The sequence below is a fragment of the Oncorhynchus gorbuscha genome, linkage group LG08 (assembly GCF_021184085.1).
Source record: "Oncorhynchus gorbuscha isolate QuinsamMale2020 ecotype Even-year linkage group LG08, OgorEven_v1.0, whole genome shotgun sequence".
Classification (NCBI taxonomy): Eukaryota; Metazoa; Chordata; class Actinopteri; order Salmoniformes; family Salmonidae; genus Oncorhynchus; species Oncorhynchus gorbuscha.
Window position 1 is genome coordinate 64,321,310 of NC_060180.1, and position 17,422 is coordinate 64,338,731.

A 17,422-nucleotide genomic window follows, 5' to 3' on the forward strand; every position below is an offset into this window, starting at 1 on the left:
TATTCTAAGAGGTGCAGGAACAAGCAGTAGAACATGTGAGGTACTGGTACTCGGTTCCGGTAAGCCCTTGGTCAAGTCAAGCAGTGTATCTACTGGTCAAAGCGAAAACATACTTTATGATGGCTTACTGGCAAGTTATAATAATGGTTGCTTTAAAACAATTTGAAGTAATATTCAAAACCAGCTAGTTTTATACATGAGGAACGACAAATGAAGCTAAAAAACGGAATTAACAACTCAAGTCTACTGTGAAAGAACGCTGATAAACACAGCACAAATGAAATATTGAACTTTTTAGAGGTCAGTTTAAAAGCCAGCGTCTAATGATTACACCCCCGATGGATCAAAAAGGTCAAACTGACAACACCAGTGTTTGACATACATGTACATAATTTGCAATTTATTTGGCGTAAATGAACACTGATTTGCCATTGAACACATACAGGGGTGAAAATATATAACTCAATGCACAGATAATTAGTGAAGGTCCTGGATGAAGTTTAAAAAAATCTGCTTTAAGATTCAAGACATGTATAACTCTCCTCTTTCCCTCGCCTGGGAATCAGCATCATGATCTACTTAGTCTTCCAAACACTGTAGGACAACAATAACACAGGTAAAGTAAAAATACAAAAGTGGGTTTGGTCTCTTAAATAAATTGATAGCATGAATGAGAGAGAAGGGGGGGGTTCTCAGTCATCCAGGAAGTCCTCGTCCAGGTTGACGTCCGAGGTATCAATGTCGTCCAGCTCCATGTTGTCCAGGTCGTCTTCAAGTTCGTCCAGGACCTGGGGAAGTAAACACACAACGTTAACAGCTGGCCCATAACACAGCTAATGGTACTGATATTGCAGCAGGGTATGTTCATACATCTCGATTTCTTCTCACTGGGTAAAGCGCCTCACCTACTGAACATTTGTCTATTTCTAGGGAGGCTGTTGCCTACCTTGTCCTTCTGTGACTCAGATGAGCTGGGGTTTTCCTCCTCAGGTGCAACCTCAGGCTCTGCCTCAGAGGGGATCACGGCTGCAGCCACGGGGGCCACTACCGCCGCCAACACGGACGCCATCACACCTGCGGCCAGCACGGTCTCCTCGCCGCTGTCTTCAGCCTGCTGGTGGACGCACGCACACAGACATGAGCAGGACTCCACACACCAGGGGTGTGAGATCTGTTTTTTAGCATCTCCCCTGTTTCCATCTTTAATCCAGCCAACATGTGAGGGCTTTTCTAGATGTGAAACTCTACTCTTCCACTTCTAGGTCTGTGATATCAAAAACATATTGTCTGTGTAGAACTAGAACTACAAAGCCTTTAATCAAGTTGACTACCAATTAGTCTTTGTAGTGGAGGTTTCTGAGAAGAATGAAGACTTACCAGTACCGGTGTAGCGAGGGAGAGTGGAGCTCCTTTGGGCTCGTAGCCCGTGGCCTCCTCTAGTATATTACGTTCTTCATTGGGCTGGAGAAAAGAGACATGAGGAATGGGTGTTGTGTGTCAACGATCAAACAAAGACAGCAATGGATGAGATAAGGATGAAGAGAGTGGACAACTTCTGTGATGCAAATATGCATCCATAACTATCTTTCAGATTTGAGATGTGAACGTCAGATTATTCACATTTATTAAAGTACCACCTCCAATCCCCACCACTCACCGTGATGAGAGGGTAGTTGGTGGCGGGCATGGAGTTGCCCAGGCAGGTCTCACGAAGGAACTGCTCGGCCACGAACGACTCCTTCAGCCCGGGGAACAGGTTCTCATACTCAGTGGGGTCAGCCAGTGACTCAGCCGCCTTTTGGTTGACCTTGGCCAGGCTCTCCCTCCACAGCTTGACCACTCTGGACACCTGGCTGGGTAGGTAGGTGCGGGCCAGGAAGGCCGCCTCGGGCAGCCGGTTGGTCCGGATCAGCAGCTCTAGACAGTGGTCCAGTCTGAGGACAGACAGCCAGACACCAGTGTCAGAGAGAGGTCCAATACACTCCTACTAATCACATGTTCTATCATAAAGAGTAAAGTTATGTACTTTCCAAGAGCTTATTTTTGCTCATTGTTAACAGCTACAACAAGTAAGTCTGATGCCTCACTGTCATGGATGAAGGAATAGGGCCGGTGACAGAAAGATTCCAATGGTAATACACTGAACAAAAAAACTAAACAAATATAAATTGTCCGTCCCATGTTTTATGAGCTGAAATAAAAGATCCCAGAAATGTTCCACACACAAAAAGCTTATTTCTCAACATCCCTGTTAGTGAGCATTTATCCCGTGTCAAGATAATGCATATCAAGAAGCTGATTAAACAGCATGATCATTACACAGGTGCACCTTACGCAATAAAAGGAGAGTCTAAAATGTGCAGTTTTGTCATAGAACACAATACCACAGATGTATTTTGAGGGAGCAATTGGCATGCCGACTGCAGGGATGTCCACCAGAGAATTGAATGTTAATTTCTCTACCATAAGCAGCCTAAGCCGTTGTCTATCAACAATGACAAGCCACCAGGGTCTGACAACTTGGATGGAAAATTACTGAGGATAATAGCATACGATATTGCCACTCCTATTTGCCATATTTTCTATTTAAGCCTACTAGAAAGTGTGTGCCCCCAGGCTTGGAGGGAAGCAAAAGTCATTCCGCTACCTAAGAATAGTAAAGCCCCCTTTACTGGCTCAAATAACTGACCAATCAGCCTGTTACAAACCCGTAGTAAACTTTTGGAAAGAAATGTGTTTGAACAAATACAGTGCTATTTTACAGGAAACAAATTGACAACAGACTTTCAGCACGCTTATAGGGAAGGACATTCAACAAGCACAGCACTTGCACAAATGACTGATGTTTGGCTAAGAGAAATTGATAAATTGTGGAGGCTATTTTGTTAGACTTCATTGTGGCTTTTGACATTATCAACAATAGTCTGCTGCTGGAGTTGTAGTTTTATTTAACCTTTATTTTACAAGTCAGTTAAGAACAAATTCTTATTTACAATGACGGCCTACACTGGCCAAACCCAGACGATTCTGGGCCAATTGTGCGCCGCCCTATGGGACTCCCAATCACGGCCAGTTGTGATACAGCCTGGAATCGAACTAGGGTGTCTGTAGTGACGCCTCTAGTACCGAGATGCAGTGCCTTAGAACGCTGTACCACTTGGGAGCCAAAGCCTCTCCAACATAATCTAGATAGAATCAGGAATTCCCCAGGGCAACTGTCTAGGCCCATTACTTCTTTCAATTTTTACTAATGACATACCACTGGCTTTACTTTATATGCTGATGACTCAACACATGTCAGTTACTAGAGCGACTGAAAGGACTGCAACACTTAACAAAGAGTTGCAATTAGTTTGAGAGGGTGGCAAGTAATAAGTTAGTCCTAAATATTACTAAAACTAAAAGCATTGTATTTGGGACAAATCATTCACTAAACCCCAAACCTCAACTAAATCTTGCAATAAATAAGGTGGAAATTCAGCAAGTTCAGGAGACTAAACTGTTTGGAGTAACCCTGGATTGTAAACTGTCATGATCAAAACATATTGATTCAACAATAGCTATGATGGGGAGAAGTCTGGCCATAATAAAGTGCTGCTCTAACTTACATTTACATTACATTTAAGTCATTTAGCAGACGCTCTTATCCAGAGCGACTTACAAATTGGTGCATTCACCTTATGACATCCAGTGGAACAGCCACTTTACAATAGTGCATCTAAATATTTTAAGGGGGGTGAGAAGGATTACTTTATCCTATCCTAGGTATTCCTTAAAGAGGTGGGGTTCTTCTTAACAGCACTATCAACAAGGCAGATCCTACAGGCCCAAGTTTTGTCGCACCTGGACTACTGTTCAGTCGTGTGGTCAGATACCACAAAAAGGACTTTGACATGCTTATTATTATTAGCTCCATCTCTCCTTGCTCAATGTGGACGAGAGATTGACTTAATCACTGTTTTTATGTGAGGTATTGACATGTTGAATGCACCAAGCTGTCTGAACGAACTACTGGCTCACAGCACAGACACCCATCATTACCCCACAAGATATGCCACCAGAGGTCTCTTCACAGTCCCCAAATCCAGAACAGACTATTGGAGGTGCACAGTACTACAAAAAGCCATGACTACATGGAACTCTATTCCACATCAAGTAACTGATGCAAGCAGTAAAATTATATTTAAAAAATGAATACAAAAAACACCTTATAGAACAGCGGGGACTGTGAAGAGACACAAACAAAGACACAGACACATGCACACAATAACATACGCACTATACACACACATGATCACATTGATTTTGTACTGTAGATCTGTGATAGTGGTGGAGCAGGGGCCTGAGGGCACACAGTGTGTTGTGAAACCTGTGAACGTATTCTAATGTTTATCTATGCATAGTCACTTCACTCCCACCTACATTTAACATTACATTTAAGATATTTAGCAGACGCTCTTATCCAGAGCGACTTACAAATATACAGATTACCTCAACTAACCTGTACCCCCACACACTGACTCGGTACCAGTGCCAAGTGTATATCGCCTCGTTATTGTTATTCTTGTTACTTTTTATTTTAGTCAACTTGGTAAATATTTATTTTCTTAACCCGTCTTCAACTGCACTGTTGGTTAAGGGCTTGTATAGTAGGCATTTCACAGTAAAGTCTACACTTGTATTCGGCGCATGTGACAAATAACATTTGATATGATTTAATGTTGTAAATTTTATAAACTGCCTTAATTTTGCTGGACCCCAGGAAGAGTAGCTGCAATGGGAATCCAAAATAAATACAACATTGTTTTAGAGAATTTAGCAGTACGTCCAACCGGCCTCACAACCGCAGACCAGGTGTTACCCCGCCAGCCCAGGACCTCCACATCCGGCTTCTTCACCTGCAGGATCATCTGTGGGGGGAGGGGTGCTGAGGAGCATTTCTGTCTGTAATAAAGCCCTTTTGTTGGGAAAAACCCATTCTGATTGGCTGGGCCTGGCTCCACAGTGGGTGGGCCTATTGCCCTCCAAGTCCCACCCATGTGAAATCCATAGATTAGGGCCTAATGAATTTACTTAATTCCTTATATGAACTGTAACTCAGTAAAAATGTTAATTGTTCCATGTTGCGTTTATATTTTTGTTCAATGTAAAATCACATGATGTGCTCCATCCACCTGCCTGTTCCCCTCTTCTGTACTCACTTCCCCTGCAGGAAGTAGGTCATGAATGCCACGTTGTTCTTGCCGTCCCGCTCGGCACCCTCGGCCAGCTTGCCCACCATGGCGGCGTTGCCCGAGGCGGTGGCCAGCAGCAGCAGGCCACCGTAGTCCTGGGCGTGATGAAGGCACTCCTGGGCCAGGCTAAACTGGCACTTACTGATGGCCAGCTCTGCCAGCTGCTTCCACTTCTGCTCCGACTGCCACCAGAGAAAACAATGGTTCTAATGTTTACATTCACGTTATACAGTACTGTCAGTTAGACGGATATGGTAGGAAGTTGAAACCTCACTTCAAGCTAAAATAATTACATAGTTAAGCATCGTTTAGTGCAGCTTAGCTGAAGGACAGTTAATTAATTCAATTTAACTACACAGTCCATTCAGATCTAAATCAGATGTTGACTAAATATATTTAAGCCTAGAAGATAGTCTTCAGTATTGAATAACTAATTGTAGAATGACTGACATATATTCATCTTTAGTCTTTGAACTCTTGTAGTGTGTGCAGTGGTCTCTCCATAGCCTATTGTACTGTAGGTCTCACCTCTGCCTCCACAGCCAGCTGATAGGCGATCTTCAGCTCCCCCAGCTGCAGGGCAAGCTCAAACCTGTGCTCCGAGTCTGATGACACGGCCAGAGCCTGCTGCTTGAAGCCCTGGATGACCAACAAGCACATATCAGTAAACATAGTAACATTTCATGCAAAGACACAGTCAGTTCACACAACAGCAGCCACATACAATTTTTGTTTTGAAATGGAGAGCCCAGAAATGCTAGCATCCCATAGTCTAGCTAGAATTCCCGTTGCACCCCGGCTCCACCATAGGTTCAAAATACTACATTTTACTTCATCTATTCGCCTCACTTCCTCTGTGAACAGGAAGTTTCTGACCTGTTTCTCCAGGAAGTGTGCTACGCGGGTCCTCTGCTCCTTGGGGATGGTGGGCAGCACTTTGTCGGCCATGCCAAAGTCCCGGCGCATCACAGCTGTCTGGTACTCCAGCACAGACACCAGTAGGGAGTAGCTGACGATGTTCAGCTCCTTGTCACCCAGGTACAGGCGGTCGTCCTTGGGGATGTAGCCCAGGAGGTACATGGTTCTACGGATGGAGCAGATAGACCATATGTAATAGGGATTTAAAAGGAAACTGATCACACTTTGAGATGGCGTTCTAGGACTGGTTTCCAATGCACAGATAAAGCCTAGTTGTCGACTAAAAAGCATGCTGAATGAAGGAAGATCTTTTCATAGGAAGATCTTTTTAGTCCAGGACTAGGCTTAACGTGTAACTGACAGCGTTTTAGCAATGTGAAATCTGATACAAATCTGTTCATATACACCAGGGAAGAATGTTGCCTCCTTATTTATTGGACATTTTCTGAGCACTTTCATAGAATGTTTGGGAATGACGTAGAGTAAGGCTTTTGGGAAAATTCTACAGCAATATATAGTGAGAAAGCGTCTGTGCGTTTGGACAATTAATAGACACCGCAGTAAATAAAACCTAATAAAGATGTCGGCCCTGTCCTGGACCAGACTCTACACAGACCGGTGCGCCATAGACAATCAGAACTACAATAGACGTGTATGCAAATAAGCCATATGGGCCTGCCATCATTCACTTTCAACTGGACTGTGTGTTTACAGGCAGTAGGGTCTGCCATCATTCACTTTCAACTGGACTGTGTGTTTACAGGCAGTAGGGCCTGCCATCATTCACTTTCAACTGGACTGTGTGTTTACAGGCAGTAGGGCCTGCCATCATTCACTTTCAACTGGACTGTGTGTTTACAGGCAGTAGGGTCTGCCATCATTCACTTTGAACTGGACTGTGTGTTTACAGGCAGTAGGGCCTGCCATCATTCACTTTCAACTGGACTGTGTGTTTACAGGCAGTAGGGCCTGCCATCATTCACTTTCAACTGGACTGTGACAGGCTGGGCCTGCCATCATTCACTTTCAACTGGACTGTGTTTACAGGCAGTAGGGCCTGCCATCATTCACTTTGAACTGGACTGTGTGTTTACAGGCAGTAGGGCCTGCCATCATTCACTTTCAACTGGACTGTGTGTTTACAGGCAGTAGGGCCTGCCATCATTCACTTTCAACTGGACTGTGTGTTTACAGGCAGTAGGGCCTGCCATCATTCACTTTCAACTGGACTGTGTGTTTACAGGCAGTAGGGCCTGCCATCATTCACTTTGAACTGGACTGTGTGTTTACAGGCAGTAGGGCCTGCCATCATTCACTTTCAACTGGACTGTGTGTTTACAGGCAGTAGGGCCTGCCATCACTCACTTTCAACTGGACTGTGTGTTTACAGGCAGTAGGGCCTGCCATCACTCACTTTGAACTGGACTGTGTGTTTACAGGCAGTAGGGTCTGCCATCACTCACTTTGAACTGGACTGTGTGTTTACAGGCAGTAGGGCCTGCCATCACTCACTTTCAACTGGACTGTGTGTTTACAGGCAGTAGGGCCTGCCATCACTCACTTTGAACTGGACTGTGTGTTTACAGGCAGTAGGGCCTGCCCTCACTCACTTTCAACTGGACTGTGTGTTTACAGGCAGTAGGGTCTGCCATCACTCACTTTCAACTGGACTGTGTGTTTACAGGCAGTAGGGTCTGCCATCACTCACTTTGAACTGGACTGTGTGTTTACAGGCAGTGAACTGGACTGTGTGTTTACAGGCAGTAGGGCCTGCCATCACTCACTTTCAACTGGACTGTGTGTTTACAGGCAGTAGGGCCTGCCATCACTCACTTTCAACTGGAACTGGGCCTGCCCTCACTGAACTGGACTGTTTTTACAGGCAGTAGGGCCTGCCATCACTCACTTTCAACTGGACTGTGTGTTTACAGGCAGTAGGGCCTGCCATCATTCACTTTCAACTGGACTGTGTGTTTACAGGCAGTAGGGTCTGCCATCACTCACTTTCAACTGGACTGTGTGTTTACAGGCAGTAGGGCCTGCCATCATTCACTTTCAACTGGACTGTGTGTTTACAGGCAGTAGCAACAGTTCGACTTTAGACCATTAAAAAGCATTTGCACAAGCCACAAAATAGACCTGAATGGGTTTCTGCAGTAATGTAAATGCCACAGGAGTCCTCTTATATTTGGAAACTTTACAGTCCTATTGATCAAACCACTACGAACAGGTAGGCTCTCTTCCTCCCTAAAATCAACAACAGAAGTTAGCCAGAGCAAGATGAGCTCAAATCTAGAGTGACAAACCCTCTTCTTCAGCTTAAAAGTTGGCCGTCAAAATTGCACTGATAAACAATGGGGAAAAGTAGCTTGCCCTTCTGCAACTTGCCAGCCAATGCAAGCTCGTCCCAACCCACATTTTGCCAATTGAATGGGAACTGCCTGCCTGCCCATTTGATCAATGCCAAATACATGATTGACAACTAAGAGATATTCATTCTGTGGAGAATAGTTGTTCAAGGTCAGCATAGCTAGCAAAGCAATTCACATTTCTTGCTAGCTAACCAAATGACACCTGCATCTTTAGCTGTAGCCACTGAAAAACGGTGAGGGGGAAAAAGTCAGTCACTCACCCACTTGTCCAATGACATGACATCCTCCCAGCAGCTAGCTCACTAACATTGGTCTCTGTATATTTAGCCTCCTAAATAGATACGCTAGCCTATTAGGCATGTTATGACTGACTTGTGATCATTGCCCTTGCTAGTTTGATTATATTGACATTCCCAGCCTTAGTTACATTCATACGCTTTTGTCCCAAAAAATGTAGTAATTGAAAGTGAAACGGTGCATCCCAAGTGGGTGGAGGCAGCAAACAATGTACCAGGCCAGCTTCCATTTATAACCTGATAGGAATGTATTGGTGAATTATATTCATCATGTTCTGAACATCCATCTATTCTGCAAACTATGTCTACTGTACGTCTTTTAAGTTTGTTGGTTTTGTAGCATAAACTGGGAAATTTATATTTTTGGCTGATATGACTGTCTGTTTGATATCTGCAAAGTAGTTAAAACTCTGTCAGTTCCACTTCAATCTCTGTCCAGAACAAATAAATACACTTAGGTTGTTGAGTAAGTTAGTGGGCCCCCCGTTTATTCAGTTCAGTTATTTGTTGGATAGTCTTGTTGTAGAATGAATGTCAATGTAGCCCAAGCACATATGCTGCTTTCAATGCAAAAGGACTTGACTGATTCAAATGTTGCCCTAAAGAGGACACTAGTGGGGACTTTTGGCTTTACATTAGCTGACATAACACAAACATTTAGCAAATCTACAGAGGTTATTGTTTCTGGTCTTATACCCCCAACACCAGTGCTTACACAGCCAGCAAGACAGGGGTCGCACTCAAAGCAGCACTAAGCTCCACGTATTCTTCAACTCCAGTCTCTTACTCCTGGATCGTATTCACTATGAACCAAACAGAGAGGGACCTACCTCAATTTGCCCAATAAGAAATATTTGTTTTGTTTTCTGTTGCAAAACGTATTGCTACGCTGTGCTCTAATAAATATAACCCTGGTTCGCCGTACCTGTCCAGGTGAGCGATGGTGACAATCTCTCCCCCTACAAAGTAGTTGAGTCTGTTGACAGAGCTGGTGTAGATGAAGCAGTCTCCCACCCATAGGCCTGTCTTCACCACCTCCTGGATCTCCCCCTGGACCTGGAGGATCAAAACAGACACAAAATGGCCGACAGATTAGGGAGGAGGAAGGGAGGTGGGTGTTCACTGGCGTTATGTTGTCAAGGGCACCAGAGTATTTGCCTGTCACACACACACACCTCAAAGGCGTCTTCGATGCCATCCTCGGTCACTCCCTCGTTGTTCTCTTGGGAGGCGGCTACTTTCTCTGACAGGTAACGCAGGATGAAGAAGGAATCCTCTGTGGCTATACACACCAACTCCCCTGAGTCTGACCAGAATATCTACAAACAGAGAGAGAGGGAAAGAGAGAGGAGGATGCAGTGTTATCTCATGCTTCGCTTACGGTCCTGATGTCATGATGATGAAAACGTTAATGTCATATGCACATTTCTATCAATACGATACGGGGTAGAAAAGCAAACATTCACCGAAACAGACCCTTGTACATGCTAGGATGCTCCTGTACATATCTATATTCTGATAAAGATGCTATTTTCTCAACAGTACTCACATGTTTGGGCTGGATCTCGACGCGGCGGATCAGCTCTGTGTTTTCCCAGTCATAGAAGGCCAGACCGTTCACTGACCTGACGCCTAGCAAAAAGCCTCCATAGATACCTGCAGGGAAATTTATATCAGGGTCATATTCATTGGGCACCAGTTGGAAGAAAACACACTGAAACACATATGGACTACCTGGATTTGTCCAATAAGAACGTTAATTTTATTTTCTGTTTTCATTACCTGGCGGGTTCCATCAAAACTGTCATAATTTGTTTGCAGTATCTTTGTTCACTACTAACTACCTGGGCCGGCCTTTTCCACTTACCTTCAGCACCAAAGTCTGGCTTGAAAGACTTCTTCTCCTTGAAGTTCTTGAAGATTTTGACCACACTGTTGCTTTCCCTGATGGCATACCTATGACAAGACAGACCATGGACATTTGTGAGTGACAGAAAGTAATCATCCATTCTTGGAAGAAGAAAATAAATACAATTACATCATTTGATTGGTTATTAAATTAAATTATATAAAGCTAAATCCCAATTGCTGTGAATAAATGGTAAGGGTGTGTGTGAGATGGACTCACTCAGAGGAGTCGTGTGCCCAGACAAACTCCTGCGCTGAGCCGAAGCTCTTGTTCCTCAGGGCCATAGCAGTGTAGATGATGTACTCTCCGTCTCCACACACCACAACAAACCTGACAACACAAACAACAATGCATATGGATTAGAGAGGGGCTCAATAAAACTTACAGATTTTCAACAGACTCTGAAGTTGAGGTGTGTTTGGAGAAATAGCTATTTATTTCTGGAGATGTGGAACACGTTTTAAAGTATTATGTGTGTGTGTGTGTGTGGTCCATATGTTTTCTAACAAATTATTTTTTTTGATCTAACATTTGAAAACAGCTTTGCCTTTAAAGGTGTGGCACACAAATATGCAGTTGTTGTGCAAGACATTTGAATCTATTCCCTGAATAGCTGACACGGGAGTCCAATGCAGTGCGGACTGACCTTCCGTTGGGGTTGTGCTGGATGGTCTGGGGGTAGATCTCACAGCTGCCCATGTCTTTGACGGCCAGCGGCAGCCTCTCTCCATCCTTGATCTCCGTGTCGCCCATGGCCTTCAGGTTTGCCTGCTGCACCTCCGAGTGCTTGGCCCAGATGATCTTCCCACTGGTGTCCATGGACATGGCTGGCTCCTCACGCCCCAGCTACAGATCACAGGAGAGGATGGAATAAAGTACCAAGGCTTTCAGGAGCGCAGAGGAGATGTCACTGAGTAGTTGTTTCAACATAGAAAGGTAGTTAAAGAGTACGTGTGAAATATGTACAAACAAATTCTATCAAACTCAGTGGAAACCCATCAGTGTGAAAATATATATTTTTTTCTTGAGTTTGACTCTTATGCACAAATATATAGTCATTGACGTTTCTATTGAACACCTTGATGATGATGCTGCCCTCGTCGTAGCCCAGCGCCACGTTGTTGGAGCCTCTCAGGCCACACACACACCACACGCGCTCCATGCCGTAGTTCAGCGTGCTCTCCAGACGGTATGTACTCGAGTGCCAGATACGCACAGTGCCTAAGGAACCAGAGAATGGATTTAAAAAAATATTTTTTGGACTTGTGTGCATGTTTTTATTTAACGGTTTTATTTAACGTTTGTATTTTTCCATATGTAAAATCATCCAGAGTGGAGCAAATATATCTGCTCAGCAACAACAGAAGAAGTACTTTCAGACGATCGGAATATGATAGAGTGTGTATCAGGAATTTCCTCACCGTCCTCTGAGCCTGTGATGATGATAGGCAGCTCTGGGTGAAAGCTGACACACGACACATTCTGGGCGTGGCCCTCCAGGGTCTGCACACACGTCTTGTTCTGATGGGAGGAAATAAAGAGAGAGAGTGATACTCTGCTACAAACATCTACAATACATATTTTTTATTTGTTGAGAGACAAGGGGACGAGAACGGTCAGCAAGACTAAAATAGTCATGCTCAAACACACAGTCCACTAACCCCGCCTCCATTGAGTAGGTGAGGCACAGGACAGCACTCACCCTTAGTAACGCAGTAGTGAATGGATGCTTTGCATAGTGTCTTACTGCATTTACTACTGAGTTACACAGAATTTGGCCATGCTCATCTACATATAAATCTGAATCTACTATAGTAGAATGTCATTTCACTGCTTGTTATGATCTGGAAGTGGCTACAATGTTTCATCCCACCTCTGTCTTACCTGGTAGTCCCAAATCTTGACCAGACGGTCATCAGCACCTGATATGAGGTATGGCTTGTCCCCTCCGCTGTAGTAGTCAATGCAGTTGACTCCTTTCTCATGGCCCTCAAGGGTGAAGTTAGGAGAGGAGGAGCCCAGCTGCCACACCTGGGATAAGACAGACCATGTGTCAGAAAAAAACAACACTCACAAACATCGACACTATGGTTGTTGTAAGCACACAACTTTTGTTAAGCACAACTTTTGTTAAGTCATCACACACACACACACACACACACAGTGTCTGGTGTTACCTTGATGGTTCTGTCCAGAGAAGCGCTGGCAAACTGGTTGTTGTCTTTAGGGTTGATGACGATCTGCATGACGTAGTGGGTGTGGCCCTCAAACACCTGACTGCAAGACCACTTCTTCTCCCAGTCCCACAGCTTGATTAGCATGTCGTCTGGACACACACAGGAAGTAACAGTCACTTAATATCATACTTGTGTGACAGAGAATTAGTATAAAAAGTATAAAAAGATGGGAGTCAAAAAAAGAAAGAGAAGAGTTACTGATTGCGCACCACTGCTTGTGAGGATGTAGGGCTGGGTGGGATGCACGGCGATACAGCGGATGTAGTCAGAGTGGGCCTCAAACATGTGGACCCTCTCCAGGGTGTTGTAGTTGAACACACGGATCTGCATGTCATCCTACAGAGAGGAAGGAGGAAAGACATTGCAAATGCAGTGAGCACGTAATCTCCATTCTACAAGTCATCACAAAGTGGTGGAAGAAAGACCATAAGTAGTTCTCGTTTCTCATTAGCTAGATGCTTGTCCTGAATTTTAAATCAGCATCACTCACCGCTCCGGTTATGACCCAGTTCTTCCTGGCTACAAACTTCGATGCTCTCACTGGAAGGTCACACACTTCGAAGGTCTTCACCAAGGTCTGGATTGGAGATATTTACAAATCGTACATTTTAATTGCATATACGTTTCGCTTTGAGTTGTTTATCTCCATGGTGCAAGTACTCAACATCAAACTGGAACCGTGTGTGTTTGTTTACCTGCGTTTCGTGGTTCCAGACACAGACACTACCATTGTACAGGCTGGCCAGCATCCACGGCTCGGTCGGGTGGAGGTCCACGCTCTTCACACGGTCTGACCGGGCTGTCAGCTTCCGCTTGATGTCCAGCCTGAGAGGCTGTGAGACAGATGAGATGCTGTCAAGTCAATCCAAATAAACTGACAGAGCAGTGCACAGTGTACTGTTCTGGGGTGTAATCATTAGTCCAAACAGTTGCAATTTGCAACGAAAAAAGTCTATATTGGACAAATTCAGGTAGGCCCCTCCACGTTTCATTCCGTTTGCTTCTATTAAAGAAACGTTTTGCAACAGAATCAGCTTAATGAATACACCCCAGATTGCAGATCATAGCTAGTTTGCAAGCTAATGGTGATAAAACTCTAGCTAGTACACAATTACTAATCCTTCCAAAATCCCCAAAAATGTAAACACAGCACAGTGGCTAGCAATGCAGCTACCGTACCATCAAATAAAAATATTTTACATGCAAAATATAGAGATGGCTAGCTAGATAAATATTGACTACAATATTGGATATTGATTACTGCATTGTTGGGTTTAGAGCGTGTAAAAAGGGCATTTCACTGGAATTATGCATGTGACATTAAACTTGAAACTGCTCAACGTAACGGTAGTAGGGAAATGTGATATTTAGTGTAGCTAGCTAACGTTAACTAGCTACGAGGACAAGAGCATCTTTGCCAAAGGATAGCTAGACAAAAGGCTTCTTAACAGCTTCTACCCCTAAGCCACAAGACTCCTGAACAGCTAATCAAATGGTTACCCATTTTAACACTGCTGCTACTCTGATTATTATTCATGCATAGTCACTTTACCTCTACCTACATGTACAGTACCAGTCAAAAGTTTGGACACACCTAATCATTCAAGGGTTTTTCTTTATTTTTACTATTTTCTACATTGTAGAATAATAGTGAAGAAGTCAACACTATGAAATAACACATGTGGAATCATGTAGTTGTCACCAAAAAAGTGTTAAACAAATCAAAATCTATTTTATATTTGACATTCTTCAAAGTAGCCAGCCTTTGCCTTGATGACAGCTTTGCACACTCTAGGCATTCTCTCAACCAGCTTCATGAGATGAGTCACCTGGAATGCATTTCAATTAACAGGTGTGCCTTGTTAAGTTAATTTGTGGAATTTCTTTCTTTCTTTTAATGTGTCCAAGTCCATATTATGGCAAGGACAGCTCAAATAAGCAAAGAGAAACTTTGAAAGTTTCTTCAAGTGCAGTCGCAAAAACCATCAAGCGCTATGATGAAACTGTCTCTCATGAGAACCACCACAGGAAAGAAAGACCCAGAGTTACCCTGCTGCAGAGGATAAGTTCATTAGAGTTAACTGCACCTCAGATTGCAGCCCAAATAAATGTGTCAGAGTTCAAGTAGCAGACACATCCGCAAGGCTCTCCAGAGGGTGGTGCGGTCTGCACAACGCATCACCGGGGGCAAACTACCTGCCCTCCAGGACACCTACAGCACCCGACGTCACAAGAATCCCAAAAAGATCATCAAGGATGACAACCACCTGAGCAAAGGCCTGTTCACCCCGCTACCATCCAGAAGGCGAGGTCAGTACAGGTGCATGAAAGCTGAGACCGAGAGACTGAACAACAGCTTCCATCTCAAGGCCATGAGACTGTTAAACAGCCATCACTAACACAGAGAGGCTGCTGCCTACATACAGACTTGAAATCATTGGCCACTTTAATAAATGGATCAATAGTCACTTTAATAATGCCACTACTAATGTTTACATATTTTGCATCACTCATCTCATATGTATTTACTGTATTTTATAACATCTTTTGCATCTTACCTATGCCACTCTGTCATTGCTCATCCATATATTTATATATTCTTATTCCATTCCCTTAGATTTGTGTGTATTAGGTAGTTGTTGTGGAATTGTTAGGTTACATGTTGGGACTAGAAGCACAATCATTTCCCTACACTCACAATAACATCTGCTAACCATGTGTATGTGAACAATAAAATTAGATTTTTGGTTAAGGGCTTGTAAGTAAGCATTTAGAGAGTTGGACTTGTAACCGAAAGGTTTCAAGATCAAATCCCCAAGCTGACATGGTAAAAATCAGTCTTTCTGCCCCTGAACAAGGCAGTTAGCCCACTATTCCTAGGCCGTCATTGAAAATAAGAATTTGTTCTTAACTGACTTGCCTAGTTAAATAAAAGGTCAAATAAAATTAAAAATGTCACTGTAAGGTGAAATACCTTCTGTATTCAGAGCATGTGACAAATACAATTTGATTTGACTTGATTATCCTTTCTACTTAGCAAGTGTTTGGCTAGCTATCATCATTCCCAAAATATAATAATGCATTGGAATAGTTTAGACACAAGGACGAACAGCACTACCGCACCTGTTGTCTAGACCTCTGAATTCTCGGCTATGAAATGCAAACTGATTTTACTCGTGATATAACTTCTGACCTGTTGCACCCTCTACAACCAATGTGATTATTATTATTTGACACTGCTGGTCATCTATTAACACCATATACTCTTATAATCTCCACCCGGTACAGCCAGAAGAGGACAGGCCACCCCTCAGAGCCTGGTTCCTCTCGGTTTTTTTCCTAGGTTCATGCCTTTCTAGGGAGTTTTTCCTAGCCACCGTGCTTCTACATCTGCCTTACTTGCTGTTTGGGGTTTTAGGCTGGGTTTATGTATAGCACTCTGACATCTGCTGATGTAAAAATGGCTTTATAAATACAATTGACTACCGTTAGTAGGTGGACAAATTGTGAGCTAACTGACTAGCAACAGGCCTAGCTTGTTTTGCTAGCTATCGTTACCTTAGCTAGCATGTCTCAATCACTACCGCGCCGTCTTTACTGACATAAACTGGTGACATGTCACCAAACATTACAATTCAGACTACATATCTGTACGTAATATATAACTTTCAATATCGAATGTAAACTTGTCTCACCATGTTTTATCCCTGGATTGTCTCTCTTTATGTGAATGAATTACGAATAATTACAGTCGGTGCTGCGTTTTCTGTGGACGGACTGTCGAGTAGTGACGTGGAACCCATGAAACTTCCTGAAACTGCGTGCGATGCTAATCGATGACGTGTGGTTTGGGGTCGTGGCACTTTTTCCAAGGTGCCCTGCTGTAGTTTAGCTATAACTTTGTTAAAATTACTATTTCAAACATAGCATATACATGTTGTGCACATTAAGATGTTTCTGCAGTTTATAAAAATGTTCAGACGGTTATTTCCCGAACTAAATTAATCACTGTGATGGCCCAAATTGCGGTATACTTGCTGCATTTGCCCAACTGTAACCCATCTTTGTAAGACTGGTGTTCAGTCCAGGGTAGAAAGCATACCCACTAGTTTATGTTCCTAATCCTATATGGTTTAGGAGTCTTCGCTGTGTATCAGCTATGGCCATATGGAATTGTCTTTGACCAGGTAGTAGTTTCTCAAAGTTTTTTATGCCAGTTGGGACCAGCAAGCTATGGTCCCTCTTGTGTCAGAGCTTTTTCTGCTTGGGGGACCGCTCACATTAAAACTAGAACTGTAAAACTGACTCCGTTGTAAATTCAGCACATCCCTCAGACTGACGCTGGCCAATGACACAGAGGTTAAGAAACACTGGGCTATACAAATGAGTCTTATAAATTATCAGCCAGAGGGACGTTTAGCAATAATAGTGGGTTGCCATGATCAACTTTGAGAGG

At 43.6% G+C, this 17,422-nt stretch overlaps 1 protein-coding gene across 2 annotated transcripts; it reads right to left on the reverse strand.

Annotated features, from left to right (window-relative positions):
• Positions 1-370: 370 nt before the first annotated feature.
• LOC124041994 (coatomer subunit beta') lies at positions 371-16,814 on the reverse strand. 2 transcript variants are annotated; one of them, XM_046360234.1, is made up of 21 exons: positions 16,662-16,814; positions 13,662-13,799; positions 13,457-13,543; positions 13,176-13,302; positions 12,907-13,055; positions 12,614-12,760; positions 12,151-12,250; positions 11,808-11,950; positions 11,376-11,575; positions 10,949-11,059; positions 10,688-10,776; positions 10,370-10,476; positions 9,996-10,139; positions 9,746-9,876; positions 6,111-6,318; positions 5,763-5,873; positions 5,202-5,416; positions 1,658-1,934; positions 1,378-1,461; positions 947-1,111; positions 371-788 (listed from the first exon to the last, which is right to left on the reverse strand). In XM_046360234.1, exons 1-21 carry the CDS (start codon positions 16,662-16,664, stop codon positions 693-695), a joined length of 2,832 nt encoding a protein of 943 aa, XP_046216190.1. In that variant the 5' UTR covers positions 16,665-16,814; the 3' UTR covers positions 371-692. The 2 variants fall into 2 exon arrangements, with proteins under 2 accessions (XP_046216190.1, XP_046216189.1); XM_046360233.1 differs by having other exon boundaries at positions 947-1,114.
• Positions 16,815-17,422: the final 608 nt, after the last annotated feature.